Genomic DNA, 10,000 nt, shown 5'->3' with positions numbered 1-10,000 from the left:
CAGTGTATCCATGGCTATATCTTTACTTCGCCTGCTGGTGGATCTGCAGTAGTATTTCCCACGTTTTAATGGGTCGTCTAGGTGGAAGCTCTGATCAACCCAACCAACCTGATCATCTCCCTACACAGCACCACCCTAACCTAGCACTTTCTCTCCCACCTCCTCCCCTTTGCCTTTGCCGCCCCCGCTTGTGTGTTACCTGCATCCAGCCGACTGTATCGCCAACTACAACAACCAGATGGAGAACAAGCAGACCAACCTGATGCCGCCCGAGCCGGGCATGTACGGCGAGGTGGACCTCTCCAATAAGATCAACGAGATGAAGACCTTCAACAGCCCCAACCTGAAGGACGGCCGCTTCGGGCCCGGAGGAGCGCCCACGCCCTACGCCACCACCCAGCTCATCCAGTCCAACATCCTAGGGAACAACCTTGGTGGTGGTGGTGGAAGTGGAGGAGGCAGTGGTGGAGGCAACAGTGGGGGAAGCGGAGGGGGCATGGGGGGTCTGATGGGGGACATGAATGAGAAGCACTGCTGGAAGCCCTCTCCGGGCAGTCAAAAGCAGCTGCAGCATCCGGATGTCAGCTCCACCACGCAGATGCAGTACAACGTCATGGAGCAGAACAAACTGAACAAGGGTGAGTTGGCCGCTGAGAAGTTCACAGCAAAGGAGGAAGTAGAGGTTGGACTCCATTGTTTTCTTAAATTATTATTATTATTGCTTATTTAATTTGCCTTGCCTTTCCTTCGCATATCCTCTCATCTTCTTTTGTTCTTCACAACTCCTTCCTCTTTCACTGGGATCTGGTCAGTGTGAAGAGGAGCCGGCTGCAGAGCGCTTTGCATTCATCTGCCCAAACTCCTGCTGCTTTTTTTTCTCTCGTCATCCTCCGCTCATCTTCCTCTGATCTCCCTGTCACTTCTGTCATCTGCGCTTCTTCTCTGCATATACCCATTATCGCAACTTGACGCCAGCAACAAAAAAATGCTTTTAGGTTCTCTAGGTGTCAGGTCAGCTTTTAACCCTTATTTGGACAAAAGAGAAAAGGAGAAACAACAAAGAAAAAGCGGAAGAGAACTGTGTGACTTTGGGATGGGGTTTAGTGTCAAGTGTCACTGAACATGTACTCTGAGGCTTAAGTTTGTCTCTGAACTCAAACTAAGCTCATCCATCAGTAGGAAATCATGCTTTTTTCTCTATTCAGAGCTACTTTGGCCTTCTTTGAAAAGACGTTTCAGGTTATCCATTGACCTCACCTAAGATATCCTGCCTTTGCCATTTCCTGCTTGCTACTGCTTCCGTTCAGTCTAATCCTCAGCTTCATTTCACCATTGGCTTTGCTAACAAGCTAAGTCGTCGTCTGTTGCTTTCTAATACTTTTAATGTCCTCCCTGTCTATTCCACCTAAAACCAATGGAAAGGGTTGTATTGTCTACTACAAACTGTTTAACAGTGTGGCACAAAATACTAGATACATTTTACACTGTGTGTACCATAATTTCCACATCACATCACATATGCCGTGTTTTTTTTGTATGTTGTATGGCTTTAAATGCTGGACAAATTATGCTTGTATTATTTCTGACGTGTTAATGTCTTGTGTCATGTGTCCCACTAGACCACTACCGAGGTGGGGAGAGTCCCATGCCGGCCACCATCCCCTACAACCAGGGCCCCGAGCCCAGCACCGGCTCCTACAACAGCTCCGACCGCGGCACCAGCAGCACCTCAGGTGGGGACACGGAATTATGACGCGCACGCACACACACACACACACACACACACACATGAGCGCACACACGCATGCATGCTCGCAGACACACACACACACACACACACACACATGGGCTCATGCACTCACAGGAAGAGAGAGAGACAGAGATGACACACACACACACACACACACACACACACATCACATGGGCTCATGCACGTGCACGCACACACACATGTACACACAGGAAGAGAGAGACAGAGATCACACACACACACACACACACACACACACACACACAGACGTGAGCATCCCAGGTTCGACAAATTCAAAAAGTCCTGCCAAATAGTGGTTCCAGCCAATTCACCACAGCAGCTGATCCTAATTAGGTTAACTCTTCGGACTCCTTGATGAGGTAGTTACTGAGATCACCTGTGTTGTGGTGCACAGGTGTTAGTAGTGCCTGGCAGTACATCGCATCTCTGGGGCCAGTTTGGCAAGCTCTGCATAGGCCTGAATACAGCACCTGCTTTTGCACTGATCTTGCACTTTCTTCTACAGTTCCTTTTGGTAGTGTGTCTACAGTTCTTTTTGTTAGTTTGTCTACATATAAGCGATAATAAGCACTAACACTATGCAAAAGTTAATCTCTTACCCTAACCCTAATGTTATAGTCTAGTGTGAACGTTTGATGTTCCACGTTATTGCATATTTTGCACACTTCCTAATTGGTGCTATATGAACAGGAAGTCAAACTCTAGATGATCTGAACAGTTGGATGCCTATGCACTCTGGGTCACCACTCATGTGCACAGCACAAGCAAACAAAGACAGTATTTATTTTATTTATTTATTTATTTATCTACAGTGTGACAATTGTATTCAGGCCACTATCTGCACAGTCAGCAGATGTGCAGCACTGTGACTCTGGTTTAGCCCACCGTGGGGATAACTAAAAGAAGAACTTCTGCTTTGTTCAAATCATATTGTTTCTTTTTTTTGTAGTCGTCAGCCGTTTTGGCGAGGTTTTCATGCAGTGCTTCTCCATAGGTGGAATAAATCTTGCAAGTTTTTCCAGGGGACTTTAACTTGCAGCCTGTGGTCCATATTTGTTTATTCAATGCAAGGAAACAATATACATGTAAATGTAAGTTGTGAAATGGAGGGGCAGTCAGGGTAGAAAATGAAACGTGCAGTGTGTAATTTTTTGTATCTATAGTCCGACAATCCATGCTGCTCATTAACAAATGTTCATGAATATTAATAACTGCCATCAAATTCTTAGTATTTATCATGACTGGGAAATTACACTTTTCATATATGAAAAGGTGGATCTTCACCATGTCCACCATTTTGAATTACCAGTAAAATGCATTTTTAGCTGCAAAACTTCCTGCACTTTCGTCATACAAGTAAATATTTGTTTATTGCTGTGTAAATATTCATGAAAACATCAACTTTGGGAATAGGCAGCACAGTTGCAATGAGCACCATCGTAGCAATACCTCAATACCACCATCCTACATAGTACTTCTTAAAAAGTTGATTTCCAATGTTTTGTGCAACCAGCGCTTACTTCCATAATTTCTTCTTCTTTTATCTCAACACAAAATTAAGCTCAAACGTAAAAAAAAGTTTGAATGGAAGACATTGTTGCTACATGAGGGCCCTATTGTCTTCCATCTTTTGTTTTGCGAGCCTTTGTCTCTGACTTGTATGAATGTGTATAAATAGGATTTCTTTTTCTCCTTTCGTTTTCCTGGCGGTTCATTATCTAGTGTTTCATTGTCGTAGCATATGCACAGCGTTTAATCACAGTTAGCGCGCTAGACTCCCGGCTTTCTAAATCATAATTTTTCTCAAAGGCGATAAATCACAGCTGCGCACTAATAACAAATGAAGCTTTAAAAATGGTAATTTGGCCGAGGCACCAGTCGAGTCGCTTCATCTTTCTTTGCGGGAAAAAATGAAAAGAAGGGGAAGATTCCTGCAGACAAAAACAAGGGGGAACTCGGGGAGGACTATAAAAGCCATTCATTAAAATCCACACACATTAAAAAAATACAGGCCCCATCAAAAAGGTACAGCTAGCTAGCAGAGATACTTACCACCTGGGCTGCCTAGCCGTGCGCCTGTGAGCATGTCAAATCTCCGCTGTGTGAGGAACATATTCTCCAGAGAGACATTTTTTTGTGCAAATCAAAAAGCATTGAAGACACATGGTACACAGCAGTAGCCTTCATAAACCCCCCTTTGGTTGAATATCTCTATGTTCTTCATCTCCTTCAGCACGCCATTACAAGCACTGTGCCACTACGCGCCCCATGCACACAGATAAACGCACGCACGCACACGCACACACACACACACACACACACACACGCACACACACACATGCACACACACTCACACACTCAAACGCACACACTCACATACACAGACACACACACACACACACACACACACACACACACACACACACACACACACACAGGCACAGCGTGGTCTTGTTTGGCGATGAAAGCCTTAATTAGAACAACGCCCCTCACCCATCTACGCGCAAAGACCCATCATGTTGCCCTAGCACCCATCGTTTGCTCCCACAAGCCTCAAAAAACCACAACACACACACACACACACACACACACACACACACACACACACACACACACACACACACACACACACACACACACACACACACACACACACACACACACACACAGCGCGAGAGAGAGAGAGAGAGAGAGAGAGAGAGAGAGAGAGAGAGAGAGAGAGAGAGAGAGAGGCGCACCTATCCGCGACAAGGACAAATGAGGCTAGCTGAAGGCAAGCACGCTAGGCTGCCGTCGTGATGCATCTTATCTATTTTTATATTGTATTTGAAGTTCAAAGCAATTAAAATGGGGAGCCATCCCCTCTCGCGGGGAGCCTACAGCTCATTGCCTCTGCATTTTAATACGCCACTGTTAATTGGCCCCTGATGCTTTTTTTTCTCTTCCTCTTCTTCTTCCTCTTCTCCTTCTTGTGGTTTCTATTCTCCCTATCGTGTCTGCTCATCACGCGTTCTTGTGCTCGTTCTAGTCATTTCTGACTTTCTTGATTTCATCTGTCTTCATCTGATTGGCTTTTCGTGATCGAAGTGTATCAGTCATTTCATCATGTCGTTTCCATTTCATTTCATCTCACTTCTTCTTCTTCTTCTTCTTCTACCTCTTCTTCTTCCTCCTCTTTTTCTTCTTCTTCTTCTTCTTCTTCTTCTTCTTCGTCCTCGTCTTCTTCGTCTTCTTCTCTTTCTTCTAGTATATCCTATTTAATTCTCCGCTCTTCTCCTGTTGCCATTGAAGCTACCTCCCTGTTTTGGCAGCGCACCAACAAGCGGATGAAACGTGACAAATACGAATGTGTTTATTTGTTGTTTTTATGCCGCGTGGCAACTTAATTTATCTCATTATTTATTTTATGATTACCTGCTTTTAATTACAAATTGAGAGATAATGTGCCCGGACATTGTTTGTTGCGCTGGCACTAGGCAGGCCCCTAACGAGCTGCCTTGCTCTCTGGTGTGTGGAGAGGAGGGAGTCATTTATCATTGGCGTCTCCCTCCGCCGTCTCCCAAATGAACCTTGATGCTTGATGGCCATTGAGTGGATGCCAATTTGTTTACGACGTGCCTCTGACAGGGATAAGTGATATACACATACTATGTACGTGGCTTTGCAGATGGGCTGTGGGGAGGGTTAGGGCAGTTGTGTGTGCGTGTGCGTGTTTGTGCGTGTGTGTGTGTGTGTGTGTGTGTGTGTGTGTGTGTGTGTGTGTGTGTGTGTGTGTGTGTGTGTGTGTGTGTGTGTGTGTGTGTGTGTGTGTGTGAAATACGTGTGTGTGTCCAGTCAGTGTATGTGCTGGAACGCATACGTGTGTGTGTGTGTGTGTGTGTTTGTGTGTGTGTGTGTGTGTGTGTGTGTGTGTGTGTGTGTGTGTGTGTGTGTGTGTGTGTGTGTGTGTGTGTGTGTGTGTGTGTGTGTGTGTGTGTGTGTGTGTGTGAAATATGTGTGTGTGTGTGTCTGTATGTGGGTGTGTGTGTGTGTTTTGTGTGTTTCTGTGTTTTCCGTATCCGAGTGTGTGTCCTTCGCTCTCTGAATTGAATTGGTCTTTTGTTTGTGTCTAATCAGGGAGCCAAGGACAGAAGAAGGGAACGCGGACGCCCAAGCTGCCCAAACAGAACACAATGAACTGGGCCGACCTTCTCCCGCCTCCGCCTGCCAACCCCCCTCCCTGCGACAAGTACTCACATCTCACTATGGACGACAGGTATGCCGTCCTACACACACACACACACACACACACACACACACATACACCTGCATGCAGACACACACACATACAGGCACGCGTGCACATACACACACACACACACACACACACACACACACACACACACACACACACACACACACACACACACACACACACACACACACACACACACACACACACACACACACACACACACACACACCTGCATGCAGATACACACACATACAGGCAGGCGTGTACATACACAGACACACACATACAAACACGCGCACACACACACACACACACACACACACACACACACACACACACACACACACACACACACACACACACACACACACACACACAGACACACACACACATACACAGACTTGCAGTCATATACACATTTGAGGAAACAAAAGCACTCCCACACAGACTTCATGCATGTGTTCCAAGCAGTGAGAGCCACATGTATGCACTCTGCAGTATACATTCACAGCAACTCACATCTGATTTTACTGTCAGATCATACAAGTTACATATATATAAAGTAATTATTTGATCTGTGCCCTCCAGTTATGATCAGGACATGCAGTGCCCGCTGCCCCCGTCCCGCATGTACCTGCAGCCGGACGAGCTGGAGGAGGAGGAGGACATGGAGAGGGGCCCCACGCCCCCCGTCAGGGGCGCCGCCTCGTCCCCCGCCGCCGTCTCCTACAGCCACCAGTCCACGGCCACGCTCACGCCCTCACCCCAGGAGGAGATGCAGCCCATGCTGCAGGACGCCGGGGACGGGATGGGGCCGCACGACCGCAGGTATGGAGCAAAACATATCAAGTGGTCAGACCAAACATACTAGCACGTCAGCTAGACAGACAGATACAGACATTTAGTCAGACACACGGCCACGCTCACGCCCTCCCCCCATGGGGAGATTGGGGAAGGGATGGGGCAGCATGACCGCAAGTATGGAGCAAACATATCAAGAGGTCAGCTACGATAGATAGACCAAGCATACCAACAGGTCAACTAGACTGACAGACTGACAGACCGAAAGACAGACAGACAGACAAACAAAAAAGTGTTACCAAGATAATTTTATTTGTCAAAATATGTCCTACCTCTTGAAAACTAGTAGTTTTCCACTAATGTTGCACAACACATTTTTCTAAGAATCGTTAGCAAAACAGCTTGTTGTGATCGTCCAATTACACCATTTGGATATCGTGATGTAACACAGCAGTGTCCAATTAGAAGAACATTAGGAGATGGTGATGTCCAACTGAAGTAACTTTTTGAGGGATGTTGCCGGGCAAGAGTTTTTTTTTTTTTTTTTGACATTTTCCAACCAAGTCTTGGCAACACTATTTACTCTCAGGGGCACGTAAATCAGCAATAACTTTTTAACATCTAGTCAACATGTCAGAATTTTGATTAGCTTAATATGTTGTTGCCTGGCAACATTGCTCAAAAATGTGAAGTATCAACACCCACACTGCTATGAGGTTAGCCGGGAGGCACACAGGAAGAGTTTTGGGAGAGAAAGGGCATGGACACAATGATAAAATGTGTAAAATGTGTGAGACAGCAAACTTTAACTTGAACCAAATTCAAAATGTATAAAACGCTCATTAAAATCCTCGGTTGTCCACACAGTAGTAGCGAACGCAGTTTGCTGTGTAGCTGTGGTCTACAGAAAAAACGCTATAATAGAGAACTCTAGTAATTGAATAACAATTTTAATAATTACAATGATTATAGCAGGGGTTCCCAAACTTGACCATGTCGACGCCCCCTATGTACCGGTAGATTCCAGCCAAGACCCCTTACATGGGTCGTGACTAACTATTTTTTCTGTGCTCTCAATGCCCCAATGGGATGTATAAAACAACGATAATAGCAATAATGTTGAAAGAGGCAATAAATGACTATAATGCAGCTCTTAATGGGAATATTGTTCCGATTTTTTGGTAAGTGTTGGTCGTTTCAGTTATTTATTTTGGTTTTCTATACTTTTCCCTCCCACCTGCCACGGCCCACCTAGCCCTGCCTCCACTTTGAAAACCACTGGATTATAGTGATTGATTATTGTAATATGTTTGTGTTGAACCTTGTGTCTATCCAACCAGACGTCACGTGGTGAGCCCCCCTCCCCCTCCGCGACCCCTCTCCCCCCCTCACACGTACGGCTACATCTCCAGCCCCCTGGCCCTGGACACGGACGGCATGGAAGAGGAAGAGGAGGAGCTGGAGGAAGAGGAGGACGAGGCCGAGGAGGAGGCAGACGAGACGGACGCAGAGGTATTATTAATACTACTGTTACTAGTATTAGTATTAATACTATTACAATATTATAACTTTACACAGTGGATTTAATGCAGTGTAAACTAACAATATATTATGTATTATCTCTCAGTGTATTTATATTATTGTAGCCTTATTATAACAGTATTATTATTGTTACACTGTATTGGTTTCACTTATCATTTTTTTATTATTTTAAATCATTGTTATTGTTGTTATTATGCAGTACACTAGTAAAGCTGAGTTGTACCATATTATTATTATTGTGGAAGATTACTATAGCAGTTTTTGAAGCTACAAGAAAAGTCAAATTGTCCACAACTTAACTTAATAACTCAATTTGACAATATAATTATTATTCCGTTACAGGTGGCCAAAGTGCACCGCCACCACCGGCGCCAGCGTCCCCAGCCCCACACCAACCCCCACCAGCATCCGTCCACCAACCCCCACCAACACCACCCACAACACCCCCACCAGCAGCAGCTCCACGGCCAGGCCCACACCACCCCGCACCCGCACCAGCACCACCCCCACCAGCTGGCCCAGCGCCGGCTGCTGCTGCCCCCGCGCGGCCTGGAGCAGCAGACCCCGGCCTCCAGCATGGGCGACCTGGAGAGCTCGGCCACCGGCTCCATGATCAACGGCTGGGGTTCGGCCTCCGAGGAGGACAACGCCTCGTCGGGCCGCTCCAGCGCCGTCAGCTCCTCCGACGGCTCCTTCTTCACGGACGCCGACTTCGCCCAGGCCGTGGCGGCCGCCGCCGAGTACGCGGGGCTGAAGGTGGCCAAGTACCCGCACCCCCACCATCACCAGCCACACCACCTGGAGCAGCACACCACACCCGGAGGTGAGCAAGGGGATGGGGTAGGATTCCATTGCCCCCCCTGGGCCCAGGCAAGACGAAAGCCCCCCTTGCACAATGGGTGTTGCTAGTTTACAAAACGATTCAGGGTTTCAGGATCCATATGTGATAGTCTATCTAGAATGAAAATATAGAGGCTTTGACTTCAGGGTCCCCTTTGCTCTTGGGCGCTGTACAGTAAACTGTCCCTGGAGGTCAGGACAAAACGACAGGGGGGTACAAAGGAGTCAGTTGTCCCGGGCCCAGAGAGAGAGGATACATTGTATGTATCAGAGGAGGGTTCCGTTCAAATGACTTTGTTCTTGGACCTGCCAAAAGCTGTCAAGGGCCATGAGGACAAATACTGACATCACTATAGTGTAGGCCATGGTCCTCATACTGTTGCAGGCCATAGTGCCAAAACATTTTGGTTGTAAGTAACTGGAGGTCTCGGACTGTTTCTAATTTTACTTCTGCATTACTACGTATTGGGGCCTGGGCAGTGAGCGGATCTGCATGCAAATGTTATTTTCCAATAAGCATCCGAGATGGCTTCTTTTGTTCTGGAATGATCTGGTTAATTTGAACAGCGGCTTCACCGTTTTGAATGAATTATCTGGTTAATTGGATGAAGTGAAAAAATCTATTTTAATTTCTGAAGCCATTACAGTACACGCAACAATTACAGTGTAACGGATTGCAATTAAGCAATCAATACTTTACCCGTCTGCCCCCAGCACGAAAATACCAAATGACCCCATCAGGCCACCGTCCGAGCAGCCCTGTGTCCACCGACAGCAACATGAGTGCGGCGCTGATGCAGAAGAGGCCCCCC

The 10,000-nt window shown here is 46.6% G+C and overlaps 1 protein-coding gene across 1 annotated transcript in view; it reads left to right on the top strand.

The window, feature by feature from the left end:
• Positions 1-10,000, top strand: part of robo1 (roundabout, axon guidance receptor, homolog 1 (Drosophila)) — a 381,083-nt gene that overhangs the window by 355,933 nt on the left and 15,150 nt on the right. The window contains exons 22-28 of the mRNA XM_063205088.1: positions 210-638; positions 1,620-1,733; positions 5,888-6,026; positions 6,594-6,833; positions 8,147-8,318; positions 8,691-9,171; positions 9,903-10,000. The exon at positions 9,903-10,000 is cut by the window's right edge and continues 64 nt beyond it. Coding sequence (XP_063061158.1) covers positions 210-638; positions 1,620-1,733; positions 5,888-6,026; positions 6,594-6,833; positions 8,147-8,318; positions 8,691-9,171; positions 9,903-10,000 — 1,673 coding nt within the window. The remainder of the gene's footprint in view (positions 1-209; positions 639-1,619; positions 1,734-5,887; positions 6,027-6,593; positions 6,834-8,146; positions 8,319-8,690; positions 9,172-9,902) is intronic.

Source organism: Engraulis encrasicolus, chromosome 8 (genome assembly GCF_034702125.1).
Source record: "Engraulis encrasicolus isolate BLACKSEA-1 chromosome 8, IST_EnEncr_1.0, whole genome shotgun sequence".
NCBI classification, from domain to species: Eukaryota; Metazoa; Chordata; class Actinopteri; order Clupeiformes; family Engraulidae; genus Engraulis; species Engraulis encrasicolus.
Note: the sequence above shows the minus strand (reverse complement) of the source record. Positions and strands in the feature narration are given on the sequence as shown.